This window comes from Odontomachus brunneus, unplaced genomic scaffold (genome assembly GCF_010583005.1).
Source record: "Odontomachus brunneus isolate Ranch 3 - 2012 unplaced genomic scaffold, Obru_v1 Obru_scaffold_110, whole genome shotgun sequence".
Lineage (NCBI taxonomy): Eukaryota > Metazoa > Arthropoda > Insecta > Hymenoptera > Formicidae > Odontomachus > Odontomachus brunneus.
In genome coordinates this window covers 680,572-698,705 of record NW_022639560.1, presented here as the reverse complement: position 1 = coordinate 698,705, position 18,134 = coordinate 680,572, and the positions used below count along the sequence as shown (strand labels likewise).

General features: G+C 40.5%; 1 protein-coding gene across 6 annotated transcripts in view; it reads left to right on the top strand.

The window, feature by feature from the left end:
* Positions 1-18,134, top strand: part of LOC116849306 — a 233,948-nt gene that overhangs the window by 191,122 nt on the left and 24,692 nt on the right. For all 6 annotated transcript variants that reach the window (XM_032826310.1, XM_032826311.1, XM_032826308.1 and 3 more), the window contains one exon: positions 12,827-13,157. In XM_032826310.1, the coding sequence (XP_032682201.1) occupies positions 12,827-13,157 (331 nt within the window). The remainder of the gene's footprint in view (positions 1-12,826; positions 13,158-18,134) is intronic.

Here is an 18,134-nt window from a genome sequence, read left to right as displayed (position 1 = left end):
CCCCCTCCTTGCAACCGCCAGTTGGAATTCCGACGGTCCCGCATTACAAATCGTCTCTGTCGCGGTAGGCGACAATATTCAGCCGCACTCGGAGCTAATTTGAATAATACCTACGCGAATATTCCATTTGGTTTCTCCGCCAACGTCGACTATGTTCTCTTCGCAGCTTTATTCTCTCTCTCTCTCTCTCTCTCTCTCTCTCTCTCTCTCTCTCTCCCGCCTCCTTAACCCCTGCCTTTGCCTCTCTCTCCCTTTCTCTCTTCTTTCTCTCTTTTTCTGTTTCTTTTCTTTATTTCTTTTGCTCAGTCTAGTTGTAGTCGCGCCTCTCCGATAAGGAAATCGCGATTGACAAATGTAACTTAATCGTCACGATACCCATCACAAACAAATCGCGCAAGATAACCGTCAAAAATATTAAATTCAACGAATCGGTAATACGCGAGGATGTTAGCAGTCGGCGCTAAGAGCGCGTTTCTCATTTAAACGACGCCAGAATTTACGAGCGCGGGGAACGTCAGAAGATGTGTGTCGTTCGAGTCAAGCGCGATTGAAGCCTCCCCATCTCTCTTCCTTTCTTCCTTTTTCTACACGAGTTAAACACAAGAAATAAATGATAGCGCTTTGTGGAACTTTTCACTTTAACGCGGGTAAATTTTGTCCCAACAGAAGCTTTATTCCCTGGCCTGAAGACTATTTTAAGTTACGTGTTCAAACAGAGAGAGAGAGAGAGAGAGAGGACGGTTTTATCATTTATTTATCCGCTATTAAAGGCACGCTGTATACCGACATAATGTTGCTTCCGTTTTGCACTGTAATGCAAACAACAAGTGAATGTTACTCGTTTTGCATTGTTTCTCTATTTTTATATGATAATAAGCTTTTTGTCAAAGAATCCCGCACATCCTTACGGGAAATGGCTTTCGGCTAAATTTGTTGAAAACCGAATTTCGAGCCCATTGACACTTTTGATCTACAAGTTTGATCAAGAACTGTCACATGGCAAGTTCGCCAAAAATTTAGTCGAAAGTCACGTTCTATAAGGATTCCGCGGGGTCCTTTGTGACGAGTATATCTTAAGACCATTATCAAGAAAATATTCTCCGCTGCAAGCAATCGTTACTCAAAGGGAGGAAATTAAACTTCATAATCGCTTTTCGTGGCACTAAAATGACGTTCTTCTGTCTGCAGCGGCATCTTAAGGCTCACTCCGCGTAGGACCGTACGTTTTCGATCGCTTCTACAATTCCGTTCAGTGTGTGCGCCTCGAGATATACCCTGCTATGCTAGCGTGACAACCCCGAGAGAGACGAGACCGTCGCGGTGGTGAACTGACGTTAATGCGCCATTAATACGATCGCTTCGGATTCACTTGGCCGAACAAATGGCCCGGTGGTTTTTCAATACGTACACGGTGGCAATCTACTGCCGGGGTCCTGCGCCTACATTAGTCTTCGGTACCGTAAACGTTATCTCCCCAACGACTGCGCGTCCCCTTCCTCCTCCTCCCTTCTTCTCCTTGTGGGAAACGACGGAGTGGGCGGGAGACTGTATATCGTTACATCGATAGTCTCCCGCGACAGCAATTTGCTTTTCAAACGAATAAACCTCGGGAGAGGATATTGCCAGGCCGGCGGAGAAGAAGAAGAAGAGCGTCGCCGTGCGGCCGATTTATTGCGCGAGCATAATGCAATTTCAATTCGTCCCGGTTAAGCGGCAAAGCCATTCTCATCGCGATGTAATCGATAACATAATCAAGAGTTGCTCGAAATCAATAACACGGCGGCGATTGCGCCTCGCGCGGAGACGACGAAGAAGGTGAGGGGGGAGGGTGGAGGGGGGGGGAGGGGAAGGGCCAGCGACTATGGTTGAACTTAAATAAACGCGCGTGCGATATCGCCGCGGCAAATGGAAATTCGATATAATATCCGTTTCCAGAGACACACCGGCGGGAGGACGCGGGGAAGCTTGACTTAGCGGAATTATTGTGTATCCGTCATGCTCTCGGTGCAATTGCGCGCTCGGCAATCGCGCGCGCGCGACGGCGAGCCGTGCCGGCGCGGGATGCATTGACGCCCGCGATCGACTTATCGATCGGCAATATAACTCCGGCGAATATCGTCCGCGAATTTTCCACTCCATAAATTAACACGTGGAAAGCTTCGAAATAGCTTCCCGTCGGGCGCTCCTTGTCGTGTGTTGTTCTGCACGTCCGCGATGAAACGAATTGCTGCAAACCAATGTGAATCTCAATAACGCGTCGAGGTGTCATTCATGTTTTCTCTGTTTCTCTCTCTGTCTCTCTCTCTCTCTCTCTCTCTCTCTGTCCCTGTCTCTGTTTCTCCCCCTTTCTGTCATGATATATCCTAAGGTCACATTCCAAAACGTCTTTTCTGAGGAAAATTTTACTCAATATATATAGTTCGCGTTATATATATTTTAGAATATTAAGTAAAATTTCACAGTTATTCATTAATTGTTAAAGTAAAAGCAAAGTTTTCGAAATATTTTATAAACGCGCTCAATCGGTTACAAATGTCATTTTATGGACATAATCTTTCCATTTCGGCGTATTTCGCAAGAATTTAGACGTACGATCCCTCGCTTCCTAGCGTCGTTAATCAAGATAGTCGCGGCGAGGATACAGAGAAGCCTTGATAAGAACTGGCGAGATTAGATAAAAAGTTACTTCTTACTTCTCTCCCCTTTCCTGACCCGATTCTAGCGCTTTACACACACACACACTTATACACACACACACACACACACACACACACACACACACACACACACACACACAGAGAGAGAGAGAGGGTGTTAAAAAAAAAGTATTCCAAAATTACAAGGCAGATATATTACTATATTATTTTATTATTATATTGTTTACAATAAGTGTCCTATGTATCCTTCCGTTTCTACACACGCATCTTGGAACTACAGAATTCCGAACTCTCAACCATTTTTGGTTTTTTTCAAATCTGATCAGCTACAACTCGAATTCGTCGATTAAATTTTTATATATTATTTATGGGTAAAGAATAAACTAAACTTTTCACATATCCCCATAAAAAGAAATTCAATAGATTTAAATCAGGAAATCAAGGAAACCGTCCACCCCGTCCAATTCATCTTTCAGAAGGCAGACACAAAGAACAATTCTTATAAACATCATAATAATAATATAATAAGATATTATTTATTAACCACGTGTAATTAATGAAAGCACACAAATAACTTGCACGTTGCCAAAATCGAAAAGTATTTATAACTCTGAAAGGTTGACTTTTCAACGCATGTTTAATAGACGCTTTTTATTCAGTATAATAAGTACTATCTACTTTGCCAGTTTGGAATATATCTTTTTAACATCCTGTATATTATATACACATACAATAGTCTTATCCTTTTAATATGCTTCTTGCACGATCTCTCGCGTCAAACGCAATAACAGCCGAGGAAAATATCCAGCACGGCATTGTCGATGACTGCGAGAGAACAATAAGAGACGAACGTAACGTCGCGAGACAATAATCGACTGGATTGTCGTCTCTGTTTAGTAGCAAGTTAATTACGAGCGTCAGTACCCGAACGCTGCATTGTGAAAAAAGTCGATTTAAAAGTCCCGGCGACGTCGCGTGCACGCTCGCATCTGAAAAAGTCCATTCAAAGCAGGCTCCCTCGCAAATCTTCCCTCGCAAGTCCCTCATTCGCCCCGATTCTTCGTCACGACATTAAGGTTTCATCGACCATTCACTCGACAATATCCAGTGTCCGCTCATAGAGACACGCTTACGGTATTTCTCTGGCCATCCGATATTAGCACGTTCCTTATCGCACACAGAAAAGTACTCATTCGCTACATTCGCGTAAACGTTACTTGTTTCAAGTACTTCAAAAGTTTAAATACGCGCAAATCTACCATAAGTCCATCGTGAACTTTAAATTTGTTCGGAATACATTCTGACTCCTAATAAGTTCAGCATTCCAATCAAGAATATGTAATTAAAGCAAAAATTCGGTTTGCTTACTACATAGAGTCGAAGTAACTTTCTTTTCAACAAAATTTTACGATACTTTTATAAAGAAAATAAATCCTCCTTTTGAAAATAGTGAATTTTTCTAGGATCTCTCTGATAAAAGTATATTTTAAGACTCCAAATCTTCAACAAATAATATTATGAAGAAAATATCGTCTGTTGAAGATAACTGTTACTTGAAAGAAGGAAAGTAAACTGTAGTAATACGACGAGGACTAAACTTACAGCAATCGTTTTTCTTAGAACGATATTTTTCTGTGTGCAGAGTCAAGAGTACGTATGTGACTGCGATAATTTCTACTCTACGTTTATGTCATCAATCCAAGTTTGTTTTATATATTTACATAAAAAAGAGAAAAAAATACGAGGTGGTTTGTAGGGAGAGTTTGCAAAGTAAAGGTTCCCTGATAGCGAACGTGTTAACAATCTACATTTGTGTCTGAATAATTGTTTGATCGATTCATCTCTCTTCGTTTTTTTTTTTTCGCAAAGAGACAACAGCTAGCTCGACTCCGTTAACGTGCCAAGAAATTATACAGCTATTGATATGAGTCTCACAGACCCGAATTTGAAATTGGGACAATTATAGAACTATAGGCAGCAATATATTATTTCAATTACTTAAAGGTAGCAAATTATTTAAATTATTTAAGAGAGGGCGCGAGGGGTATATATTCCGGCTATTCAGCGCGTCAAGCTACAGATGCAAGCGAGTTTTAAAGTACCGTGTTTTGAAATCGTCTCGGGGCTCATAGATCCGACGTCAACGGCGTCGGGTTAAAAGCAACAAGAAGGATAGCTGCGAGACGGACGCTCTCGATGGTCGTCGTCGAAAGGAAAAGGCTAATCCTCGTAGAATTAAAATCCGTCTCTCTCTTTCTCTCCCTCTTTCGAAAAACGGAGATGTGGGGAATAGTAGCGCGAGTGGCTCGGTGGCTGTCCTCCGAGTCAAGAGGTTACCCACCTTCGGACCCCTCAAATGCGCTCCACGAGATGATTTAGCGGAACGAGGCCGGCCAGATTGCTTTGCTTGCTTGATTAAAATATCGGAGATTACGGCCGCGTCTGTGTGCGGAACACCAGAAAGAACCCCTTGTGGTAGGGGCGCGCCGGCCTCGGACTCGGAATAGATCTCTCTGCGCTTAAAGTCGGCAAGCGGATCGCGCCAATTAGAGTGGCGCTCAACGATAAGGCTCACGATGTCGGTCCGCAAATGCAAACGGCCGAGGAATAGCGGGACTTTGCCGCGGAACATACGGAACCGGATTTACATAGTAGTCATTTGCGTACACAGCGCTCTCCGTCTGTCACGAGTAACGACAGAGTCAAAAGATCCAATCTTTTCATATATTAGGACGGAATATCTCTTAGAGAAGCAAAAAGAGAAAGAGAGAGAGAGAGAGAGAGAGAGAGAATATAAAATACGTTAATGTAAAGATAACTTGTCAAACATTGGGGAAAAAAAAATGAAACATCAAATACAAATAAACTAAGGATTAAATCTCTACTAAAGATCTTAATAAAATCTATTAAAGAGGGATTTATAATCCGATTTTATATACTTAAAATCTGCTTAAGTTCATCTTAAGATATTGCAAGGATCTTTTTATTGGTTACAGAGAATCATCTTAAAATAAATTTAAGAGTTTTGTAATTTGTAGGCATAAATTAAAGGAATTTTAATAAAATTTAATTTTTTAATTTAAAGAAATTACGAGACACATTTTTTAGTTTTCTAATATGTCTTTATCGTGCTTTGAGGAAGTTAATTTTTTCATAATTGAAACTCGTTATTAATTACTTAATTATATAAGCATATTATCTAAAACAAAAAAGCAAGCAAGATTCTTATTCTGTGTGAGTGTGGCTATTGTTCCAACTAGGATCATTGAGCTAAATCAAAATTTGACAAAATGGCGAAAAACAAATTGCGGGATCACAGTTTATATAATGTGCTCATATGATAAATAACTCGATTAATATGCGACTTTCAATTAAAAAATTATCTAACTTCCTCGAAACACAATAAAAATATGCTGAAAAGTGAAAAAATATTCTAAAGAAATTTGTTCAATTCATATCCAAAGCCCTTAAGACGCTCTTAAAAACGGAATGAATCATCCTACGTTTTACAATTTCAAAAAGGATCAGCAAAAAGAAATAATATTTAAAATTATTTTTTCTCTTAGATATTAATATGAACAGCATATATAAGTTTCCACAGGAAACTTTATAACCTAACATCTGTAAAAGAACCAAAGAATGTAACAATTTTTCCCGTGTTTTAAGATACGTATATTTCTTTAATATGTTAATTTTTACGCAATTTTTAACTAAAATTAAAATAGGTCATAAAGTTTCAAAGTAAGAACTCGATCGTTATCGTAAATGAGCACCCCGACGTTTTGAGATATTTTGTGATACCACCGTGTGTATAAAATTACCAGTACACCGATTGTGAAGTCAAGAGAGAGCAAGATGAGAGATGGAGAGAAAAAGAACCGCCGTGTTTTCGCCGTCGGCTATGCGCGAGACGCGAGACACGTTTCGCGTTATTTGCGGACTTTTGAGCCTTACAATTAGTATCGCTGACTCCGCGTACGTTCCAAGCCGCTTGATCCTTGGCCCGTTGCCCAACGGCGAGATCGCTTAATGACCAGGGGACGAAAAGGGGAGAAGGAAGGGGAGAAGGGGGAGAAGGATGCGCTCTCGCACCAGGCCGGAAACTTGAGCGTCGTGGAGGATCGATCTTGTATGTGTCTGAGAGAGCGATCGGCCGGAATCTCATTTCAGCCGGGCTCAAATTTGATCTCGCGTTACTTCGAGTACACCGAGCGAATCGCAAACCGAATTTCCTCGGTCCGGCGATGACCCGTATAGCCTCCGGGACAAGTCACGACTTCCGTTCGACCACGGCTCCTCGAATTTCGCCGTGCTCCTGTAAATTGTCATCGACGACCACCGATCTCGCTTGTTTACACCACGAACATAAAGAATAATTGGACGAAGCGTTAACCTTGTTGGGTGAAATCGAAAAACGTCACCGAGTGTCCTCGATATTGTGTTTGCGTGTGTGTATGTCTGTCTCGTGCGAAAATTGATGCCGAAATAAGTGTGTACTATTCCTAAAACTGCCTGAGAAACTTGAATGAATTATTAACCTTTTGAGCCATTTTTGGCTAAAGTTCCTTCAAATTTGATATATGGGGATTTCAGGGTCGCTGATTACGAATTTGAGTAAAAAGTAAACATTTGAATTGGTCGATATGGAGAGAAAAAGAACTGCCGTGCTTTTGCCGTCGGCTATGCACGACACGTGAATTTCACAATTTCAATAATAAAATAAATTATTGAAATTATTAATAATACATTTACTGCAAATTTCTTATTAAAAACGCAAATATCTCTTTTTATATTGATGAAATGTCGCCGTTATTTCCGAATAAAAAATTGTTCGCGACACGCGAAACGTGTCTCAATTTCTTCAAAAGTAAACGTTTGAAATGGTGGGTCCAATATAGCGACTATAAGTTTTTCAAAATTAACAATCTTGCTTTTAGCATTATTCGGAAATAACAGCGACATTTCCTCAATATAAAAAGAGATATTTGCGTTTTTAATAAGAAATTTGCAGCAAACGTATTATCAATATTTCAATAATTTATTGTATTATTGTAAATAATTGGATTTACAGAAAATTTTGAAAAAACTGTGTACAATACAGTTAGTTGTTTTGAATAAACTATTAATATTTCGACGTGTCAATTCTTAATAACTGGCCTTAAAATAATTTTTGTCTGAAAAAATGCTTTTTATTTACTTTTATTCACTTATAATAATTTAAGAATAAAATATTTTAATTATTTCTCACTTATATTGAGTTTCAATTTCAATTATTTTTTACTTATTTTTGTTTCTTATGAGACTGTATAGTACACGAAGAGAATATTGTAGTAAAAATTACAATACAATTTTAGTACTCCGGAAATTACCATAAATATGGTAAAAATTATCATGTTTATGATAATTTTTATTATATTTTATTATAATTTTCATAATAGCGCCAGTCTATTTCCGAAATTAAATTTATTAAAAATTGTACTGTAATTTTTATTACAATATTCGCTTCATGTAATAATATAATTTACTGTCTGTGTGTCTGTCGATAACTCAGTATCGTAAAAATGAAAGAAAAATAGGTAGGATGCTAGTGACTCAAAGGGTTAATAAGGTAAATGTCGATAAAGTACACGGCGAATGTAGCAGTGAAATATTTGCTTAATAGGCTCCATCTCAAAGGATGAGTCTCTACTCGATATGATACAGTCAATCCGGCTCGCTGTCTCCTCCTTTCTTCGTAACTTCACATATCTTGTTCGAAAAATACACTCGACCCTTCGTCCAGTTATTGTAGATGCTCTCGTAAATCATCGCCGGCGACTTTTAGCCGACGTATATATCTATTGCATGTCGTGATAACAGAATTGATTACGCTTCAGTGGGTACGAGAATTTCTACTTACAAACTTTCGAGAAACGAACGGTCTTGTCTACCTACGGAGGATTCCCGATTCGTTTTTACGAATGCTACGCGGGCAAATAAGTCGCGACCCTCTCTTTTTCTCTCTTTTTCATTCTCTCTTTCTCTCTGCGATTCGCTTGACAAACGCGCAATTTCGCGCTCGCGATTATTCCGAGTTCGAGTTTCGAGATTATTCACTTTTGACTCGCGTCTCGGTGTATAAATGTTTCCAATTTTTATGGATCTCGCAATTTCCACAGAGCGTGTTTTGCAGTGGAACGAGAGGCGACCGTTCATTTTTATTCAACCTCGACGGCACCACCACGTACGACACGCGGTGTAAAATCCGAAAAAATATAGACCAAATGAAATCCGAAAAATTGCAGATATAAAAGTCAGGAGTGACAGACGATACTGTATTTTTCCGTGGCAAAATATTAATATACGCGAATAAAATCGTGCCTCAAAGCGATTGGATCAATTTTACGGCGATGCGCATTCCGTTGAAGTGAAATTAAATAAATTATATTATATAAAATAAATATAGAAATTAAATAAATAATATTAAATAACTCTACCGCGTTTTATTGTATCGCCAATTGCGTATACGCCGTCACATCATTTCACTGTACGATCTTTGCGAAAAAAACACGTAAATATTTCATTTCCCTCCGATGCAATTAACCGACTTCTGCTCATTCCTAAAGATTTCCCGCGAAAGACGCAGAGTAGTTTTCTTTGTTCTCTAGAAAATCACGAATTACAAATCCGTACTTTGCCGTTTGTTTACAATTATCGTGAAACGCACGCGAGAACGTTCGCGTAAATGAAAAGAGGGATTATCGCACGTATAGACAGTTGGAGCCAACCAACAAATAAATGTCGCGCAACATAACCGACATAACGACATGCAAAAAGAGAAGAGAAAAATAACAGTGAGAGAGGGAGGGAAGGAGAGAGAGAGAGAAAGCGTATGCAAAAAATACGTAGTTGTTTGATTAGCAAGGCGGTGGAGACACAACGTGTATCCGTGCGCGTGCATTTCAACATGTATCGATCATTGGACAAGCCGGTGAAGCCGCGGGCGAGTTGAAATAGCGGAAGTAAAACTAATTCAAAGCTAGCACGAGCTAGCACGACGAGAAAAAGTAAACCGAGTTAAGGACGGGCGATGTCACGAGGAAAGAATTGACAATGAAGCTGATTAATCGGCTATACAAAGAATACACAGGGTATCTGAGATTGAAGCACGTGCGCAAGTAAATCAAGTCAGACTGAGCCTTTCTCTTTCGGAAAATCACGTAAAATTTTGAGATATTGTTGCGAAAAAATTGGCGAACCAGTACGCGCGATGAAGATACGAGCTTGGTGGGACGAGCTCTGTGGACCCGAGATCTCGTCGAAAATGGTTGAGATTTGCGACTGTTTCTTAGAGACACGCATATGACACGCTCGCGATAAGTCGAGAAACGATCGTCCACACGTTCGCTCGCATCATTACTTCATCTTCAGCTGTTAACCGACAGCCATACAGTCGCCTGAAGAGTCGTCTACAGTGCAGTGGCAGTTACGTTTTAAAGTCGTAGCACTAGTCTGTGAATTGATTATGTATCTGTTTTCTACGCGTGAGAAATGAGAAAAGTTTTATTAAACAGGTGAAACAAAATTCTCATTTCTCTCACGAATTTACGCGGAGGAAACAGATGCATGATCGATTCTTGGACAGACTGATGCTACGACTTTAGAACGTAACCGCGATGACCTGCATTGTAGACGACCCTTAAGAGGTAGTCGCACATCAGCCACTGTCGACGAAACGGAGAAATTGCTTTCAGCAATCTCGTGTCAGACCTTGTACACCCCTTCGACCGGTTTTCTTTTTTCTATTCCTTTCTTTCCTTCTCGGGGAATATCGAGGAAATATTGATCGACTTATCTCTTCATGAATATTCACACGGGAATGTGACTGACATCGAGATTAACTTTAATATGACCCAGTTTATGGTTTTCCTTCCTTCATGTGTCTCTCTTTTATTCGCGCATCGCACTCTCCCGCTCTTTTCATTGGCCCGCGAAGCCAATTACTACCGTGTGAAAACGTATAAATAATGGATTATTGAAAGAAAAGGAACATCGATTAATCGACGGAGCGTTGGCCATCCTTAGAAAAGCACAAGTCGAGAGACGGGGTGAGGCGGTTAAAGGGGAACGAGCGTATGAAAAGGGGAAATTCGAGGCCGGCGGAAGCCGGAGAATTCCATGCCGGAAGGGACAAAAGAAAGGAGGACGGCAGGGTATTTTCTTTAGAAAACGTACCGAGTCGGCTTGAGGCTGTCAGAGGAAAACGGAGAAGGTGTACACACGCGTGTATGTGTGTATGTGTATGTACGTGTTGTGTGTACGCTCTTTTTGTGTGTATGTGTGTAGTATGCAAGCGTATGTGTGTGTATGTGTACCAGTTGTGTCGATGCGCGAGGAGAACGGAAGGAATAAGTTTGGAGGAACTATGAATCGTGAAATGGACGGACGGACAGGGTCAAATAGACAGTTGTAGGTGAATTTGGCAGAAACTTTAACAACCTATTCATATGGAAGTTGCATCTCTTATGAATATTTCATATAGCATTTATCACATAGAATATGATGAAAGAGAAACGAAAAAATTGTCCGAATTAGTATTCAAAATAATATGTCATGTAAAGTATAAAAGATGAAAATTTGAGTGTACTTTTTGGTGTACCGAAAAAAATATATGAAAATTTATTCATAAGATATAGAGTTTATTTTTGCGAAATAAAATTTATTTCTGTGAAATATAAACTTTTATCCCACAAGTAAATTTTCAAACATTTTTTTCTTGGTAAATTTGTTGCGTCAGTATATACGACGTCATGGATGCCCGAACATTCCTTAGATCGAGAGTTACAGAATTTTCGGTTTTATGCATGTACGAATAAGATTGAAATTGTTATAATTAACGTCATTATAATTCTATCATTATAATCAGAGTTACTTAAACAATTTTCAATCTCAAGTATTATGTGTAAGGCTGAAAATTGTATAACCCTTGATTTAGTAAATGTTCGGGCATCCATGACGCTGTATGCACAACAAAAACTTTACATTAGTATGATGTAAATTTCATAATTTATTCAGAACAATATCTTTGCTTCATAAAATAATTAGAAAAATCGTAAAGTTTGCATCATCAATCATTTCGCGTCGTGATAATCGTGAAAGTCTATCTGGAAGGGGCCAAGAAGCTATCGGTGGAGACATGATCGATTACGACCGCGGCGGTTAAGCTAGAATCACACGATGTATGATCTCATACCTTCTGACACACATGCTGACCGGCAATTCAGTTCACTGCACGGATTTCCCAATGCACGATAGCAATCCGTGCAGTGAACTGAGCTGCCGGTCAGCATGCATGTCAAAAAGCATGAAATCGTGTATTCTAGTTTTACACAAAGCTCGAGCCAGCCTTGGGGCTGAGCATACTGGGGGGTATCGCGAGATCACAAAATTTATTTTCGGTTTCTCGTTTCTTAAGGACGCACAGGCTTCCTAGAGCTGGCGAAGTTTTGAATTGAAATTCTATCAGTTCGTCGATCGCAAGACGACTCTTACGGGTACTATCGGAAATGTACATTGTTTAGCATATTTAGCGTTGACGATTTACATACACTGTAAATCGCGGGGAATCTTAAGACTCGAGTTCGTTAAGGCTGCGAGCCGGAAATGAGAGAATTTTAACGGCACGAAACGACATTCAATCGATTATTCATCGATTCAACAGCCACGTTCGGTCAGAATACTAACGACTGACTCTGCGGACGAAATCAAAATGCGCGTTTCTCTCTTTCCGTTTTGCGAATCAACGAGGATCAAACGAAGGGTACGAGAGAGCGGGTTGTTCGCAGATCGGTGTGTACATATACATGTACATATGTTGTGTGAGATTGAACGGCAGTGAGAGAGCGCGAGAGCGAGAGTGAGAGAACGGCAGAATGAGAGAGTGAGAGAGAGAGAGAGAGAGAGAGAGAGAGAGAGAGAGAGAGAGAGAGAGAGAGAATGAGAGAAGGTGTACGAGAGGGACCGAAAGAACGGAACGAACGAACGCAAGGAAGGCAAGTAAGAAAGAAGGGAGAAAATAAAGAGAGAAAGAGGAGGAAGGCTCCGGCGGGGGCCGCTCGTCCATGAACGGAGGACACTGATCACACCCCCCTCGGACTGATCGGCTCTCTTTCTCCCTTCCTGATTCGCAGGTACGTCTTCACGATAGTCAGCTACTTGATCGGCGTCTTCATATTCGCGACCATCGTCGGCCAGGTCGGCAACGTCATCACCAACAGGAACGCGAATCGTCTCGAGTTCGAGCGGCTCTTGGACGGCGCCAAGACCTACATGAGGCACCACAAGGTGCCGGGCGGTATGAAACGGCGGGTGCTCAGGTGGTACGACTACAGCTGGTCGCGTGGCAGGATCCAGGGCGGCGGTGACATCAACACCGCCCTCGGTCTACTACCGGACAAGCTCAAGACCGAGCTGGCGTTACACGTGAACCTCTCGGTGCTGAAGAAGGTCACCATTTTCCAGGTGAGCTCGTGTGCCCGCGCGCTACGCGCGCCAAGAGCCGCCGACGGATCGATCGATTTCGCAGAATCGTATGTGCGGCGAGAGCGAGGTGTGGACGCGCGTCGGAATTTCCGCGTTCTCCGAGGTTTATTCAAATCTGCGTTAAGTGAGGCAAACGAGCTCGGTCGAGCGCTCTCAAATTTCTGTGAAATCGGCGCGCGTGGAACGCCGAAGAGAGAACGAAGCGAACGGATCGCGTCGCTTTCCACCGTCTCAATTATTGCCGACGCACTGTGATCCACTTCATTTTCTTTTATCACTTTGAATTGTGAAGTATGCGAACCGGAAATGAAAACTTGCCGCGCCCATTGCATAACGAATCACGACTGATTTCGCCTGCACCAACGGGCCATTTGCTCCACTCAATTTCTCTCTGCAGTCCTTAATCTCGGGGATCTTAAGGCGCTCTCATTTTTTCAAGTCAGTCTTAAAAATAGTCGATTTAGTCACGAACTCGTTTCGCCCGATAGTTGTATTTCCATCAACATCCCTCTTTCTCTCCCGTTCTTTTCCCCTCTTTTTCTCTCTCTTACTCTCCTTCTCTCGTAAAAAAAATTTACATCATCCGATTCTCCTTGCTGTGTAAAGAACAACCGGTCGGACGCAGGGGAGAATCGCGAGGGAGAAGCGCGTACCGAGATCGCAAGGAGGAAAGAAAGAAAATGAGGGTAGGATTGGTTCAATCAGAGCATAGAAATACGATATACCGAGGACGAAATATTTTCCCGATCATATTCAAAGTTTTATCGTCGTCAGCGGCGAACGGAGAAATGAATGGGTGTGAGAAAGGTATGAGCGTTTCGCGCGGAAGAGAAAAGAGCTCCATATAATTTGATATAAAAGGGTCCGTGCGCGCGGTTTTCTCCTTTTGCACGACTTTGTGGAGGCATTAGAGGCTCCGGTTTTTGCGCGACTGCGGCATTAAAGAGTCCGCGCACGAACCTTCGCGAGCTCATTGTTACGGAGTCTTTTCGCGAATTATACGAGTGCTAGTTGCTCTCATATATCAGTGCGCGGCTATCGAATCCTTCGTGCTTCAGTATTCGTGAGACAAAGATGTGTAAGCTCAGAAGAACGCTCATTCTTTCAAATGAAGCTTGTAGGCCTGTTCTGTGACTTTTGGCAGCAATATCCTTATCGTTACATTATCGTTGCGCGGCTACCCTATCATATATTCGATTTATTATACGGGGGAAGTCACCCCTAATGTTAGATTGTACAGTGATCTTCCTTTTATATTAAAGAGAAATGCGTAAGAAGAGAATAAATTGTGTGGTTGAAGGAGCAAAATATTGTGTTTAGCCAACCTCTACAAACACGCAATTTATTCCTTACACAATTTTATTTTATACTACTTTTATCCATCCCAATTTCAATTTTAATTTTGACTTTTGCACGTGTTACTTTTATATCAACCAAGCTAGATCGTGGAACAGTAGTTTTCATGATGCAGCGACTCTTGCGTGCGTTTGCTTCGTTTGTTTTTCTCTATTTCTCTTACGAAAACAACAGTTATCTGTGTCACTCGCACAAAATAAAGTTATTCTTACGACTGCGCAACGAGACAACGTAACGACAACGGCAGTCGTTAAAAGTTACAGGACGGGCCAACTGCTGGGCAATAAGAAGTCGAGAGCTTTTTATCTCTCGGTGTCTCTTTCGGCGATGTTTGTGTCGATATGCAAAAACGGAGGCGCCCTCTCCCTGCGTTTTATTTGTCCACATCCCGATGGGTTAACACGCGAGTGATGAAACGCTGCGCGCGTTTTTCCACGCGAAATACAACCTCCACAAAATTTTAGGAGATTCAAGAGAGCATATGAATTTCCGTTAAAAGAGCGAAGTTAACCCAAATTTTGATGCTACTTTGACGCTCTTAACCCCTTGACTGTATGAAAATGAGACTTCCGTGCCACCAGTGTGTGAAAAAAAGTTTCTTCTTACATTTCTGCTACGATTTTAGTATTCAAGTTTTCAAGATCGCTGAATCCGAAAATGATATCAGAATTTCAAAATTCAAAATGACGGATCCAATATGGCATCAAAATATAAAAGTCCAATTATTTTTCTAATTTTTGATTCGCCATATTGGATCTGCCATTTTGAATTTTGAAATTCAGATATCATATTTATATTCAGCAAGACCTCGAAAAACCTTAGTATAATTATTTTTATAAAAATCCAATTATTTTTCTAACTTTTGATCCGGCATATTGGACCTATCATTTTGACTTTTGAGATTCTGATATTATATTCGGATTCAGAATCCTTAAAAACTACTAAAGATACCAATCTTCATACAAATCGCAAAAGGATAAATCGATTTTTTTAAGATGTACATATATGTACATTACACACTTACTCAAGGGATTAAGGATAGTTTCCGCCTACTTAGACTGTTTATAGCCTAATTAAAACTTTGACAATATTGATACTCATTAACTTCTCTTTTGAACCTTTAACTTTATCTTGTCATTTTGACGCTACTTTGACGCTCTTAAAAATAGTTTGAGCCTACTTAGATAATCTAACACCTAAGTGAAACCTATTTTGACGATATTGACACTCATTTCCGAGTCGAAATTTTGAATCTTAAATTCTATAAAATGTTGAACCTTAAATTCTATAAAATACATATATTCTATGTAGGAGCTAAAGCTTCAATAGAAGTTCGCAACTGAACCTACTTTACTTCCTAAGATTCTATTATTACACAACCTACTTTGACGCTAAAGAAAACGAAAGCGGAAATTTCAGACATCATCAGGGTCAAAATAGGAGTAAATCATATCATTAGAATTAAATCTACTTTGCTATCTTAGCTCTTACTGCAGTGTAGAATTCAAGGTTCAACATAGAGTCAAAATTTCGACTCGGGAAAGTTGCGCAAATATTTGGAGCGGAAACCTTGATCTGTGTCCTTCCGTTCGAAGAGAAACTTGTGAGAGGCCGCACGAATCGGACTTTGAAGTAACAATGACGTTCATGACCGCGTTTGTGACGCAACTCAATCAACCGCGAGACCCCTCGAATTCACGTTGTATCGTTTCTTGTTCCTGCCGATCGCGCATTAAGCCAAAAACATTTTTCTTCGAGCGCGGCCGGAAGCTTATCGCGTAAGGCGCTAAGAGCGACAAGGAAGAAGAAGAAATATACAGGTGCGGGAAACTGCGCGAGAAGCGTTTGGGAAGTTCGCCGAGAACGATGTAGGGTCATTACGGCACGGAGATATGACACGAAACTCCGCCACGGTAGATTTTTCTTTGGACCGTCGCGAATTTCCGCTCCGCGCGAAATTCCCCCAAAGTTCGCCGCGCCAAAATTCACCGAGTGCAGAACGGTGCAAAATCGTAAAGCGCGGAGTTCCTCTTTTGCTTGCCCTAAATAAGTTCGTCGTGACTGCGTGAGGAAATAGCGTCACGATGCAGAATTTTTCAGATATTTTCCAATTCGCTATCTATCTTCTCCAGACACTTCTCGTCGGAGAAAAGCGTCCGGAGCAAAAACTGAGTGGATCCGCGCAGAACAAGCACAAAACAAGTGCAATATCGAATTATACACATGGACTGGTGAACAGACCGCCATAATTTACTAGATATTTACTAGCGGTTGCAATTTTTCAATCACACTGACAAAGAAAAAATAGTTGGTCTAATTAGCATTAGTCATTTTTTACCTAACCCGTATTTGTTGATTGTTCTAATGCGAAAATAGTAGTAATATTTAGTTATTATTACTAACATTATAGTAGAATTTAATAAAAAAAAATGTTTTCCATGATCGTAATTTATAGCAATTATTTCTCTATGTTATTATGGTTACAAACTATACTAAACATTTTTTCTCAGTGCATGTACATTCTATCTGCATATTGTCATGGCTATTAATTATTTGAGGAAACGGCAACGATATCTCAAATGCTGTTCAGAGAAAATTCGTAACATAAAACAAAATTATATACGAGTATACAAAAAAAAGTAATATGCAAGATATCCTTGCTAATTCTTTGAAGAATGACTAGTCATTACGATAACAATACAGGAATATATTCCTGTATCCTTAAAATATAACCAGTGTATTCTTTACATTACTAAAATACTACTCTTATAACTGGCAGTTCAGTTAGAAGCACTGCAATCAGTAATATCTTGCTGAAAAGTTCAGTCAATAATAGCGAATGTTTCTATTATTGGCCTTGTTTACACTGGACGTTTGATACGTTACTAAATAGCAACTTTCTATTAAATAATCTTAATATCGACGACGTATATAAACAACGGTATGCTAAGCTGGTATAATATTCATCAAGAAGACGTATTGTACCAATGAATATACAATTGTTCACATATATCGTCGATATTAAGATTATTTAATATAAGATGACCAGACGTTTCGATTTTTCACCCTTTGTCCCGAATTTTTTCGAGTGCTATTCGGAACACCGATTTGTCATCATTTTCAATGATTGTCGAATAATTTTTGGATTTTTTATCCCTCTCCCCCTACTTCACACATTTGAAGTGTCCCGAATTCCGGACTGGGAAATCTGGTCATCTTACATATACCGCGAGGAGAAACGAGAAGATTACTTACAAATGACGTCTTGATGATACGCCCCGGCTATCGCACATCGCTATTCTCGACACTCCCGATACTTATTTCCGCGCGAGACTTACTTTCGACGGGTTAAAGATGCGTAAAATACGGAGCGATGTCGATCGATGTATCTACGGCGGTTACTCGATGCAGAAAGATCGAGAATCAAGATGGTCGCGCAATTGTTGAATCGCGCTGAAAATATACGCCAATATGTGAACGCCGCCGCAGCCGAAAAGAACGCGTTCTATGAGATACTTCTCTCTTCGTATCTCTTTTCCAAACAAGCTGACGCAACCGCCCGAATATTCCGCATCTCTCTCTCTCTCTCTCTCTCTCTCT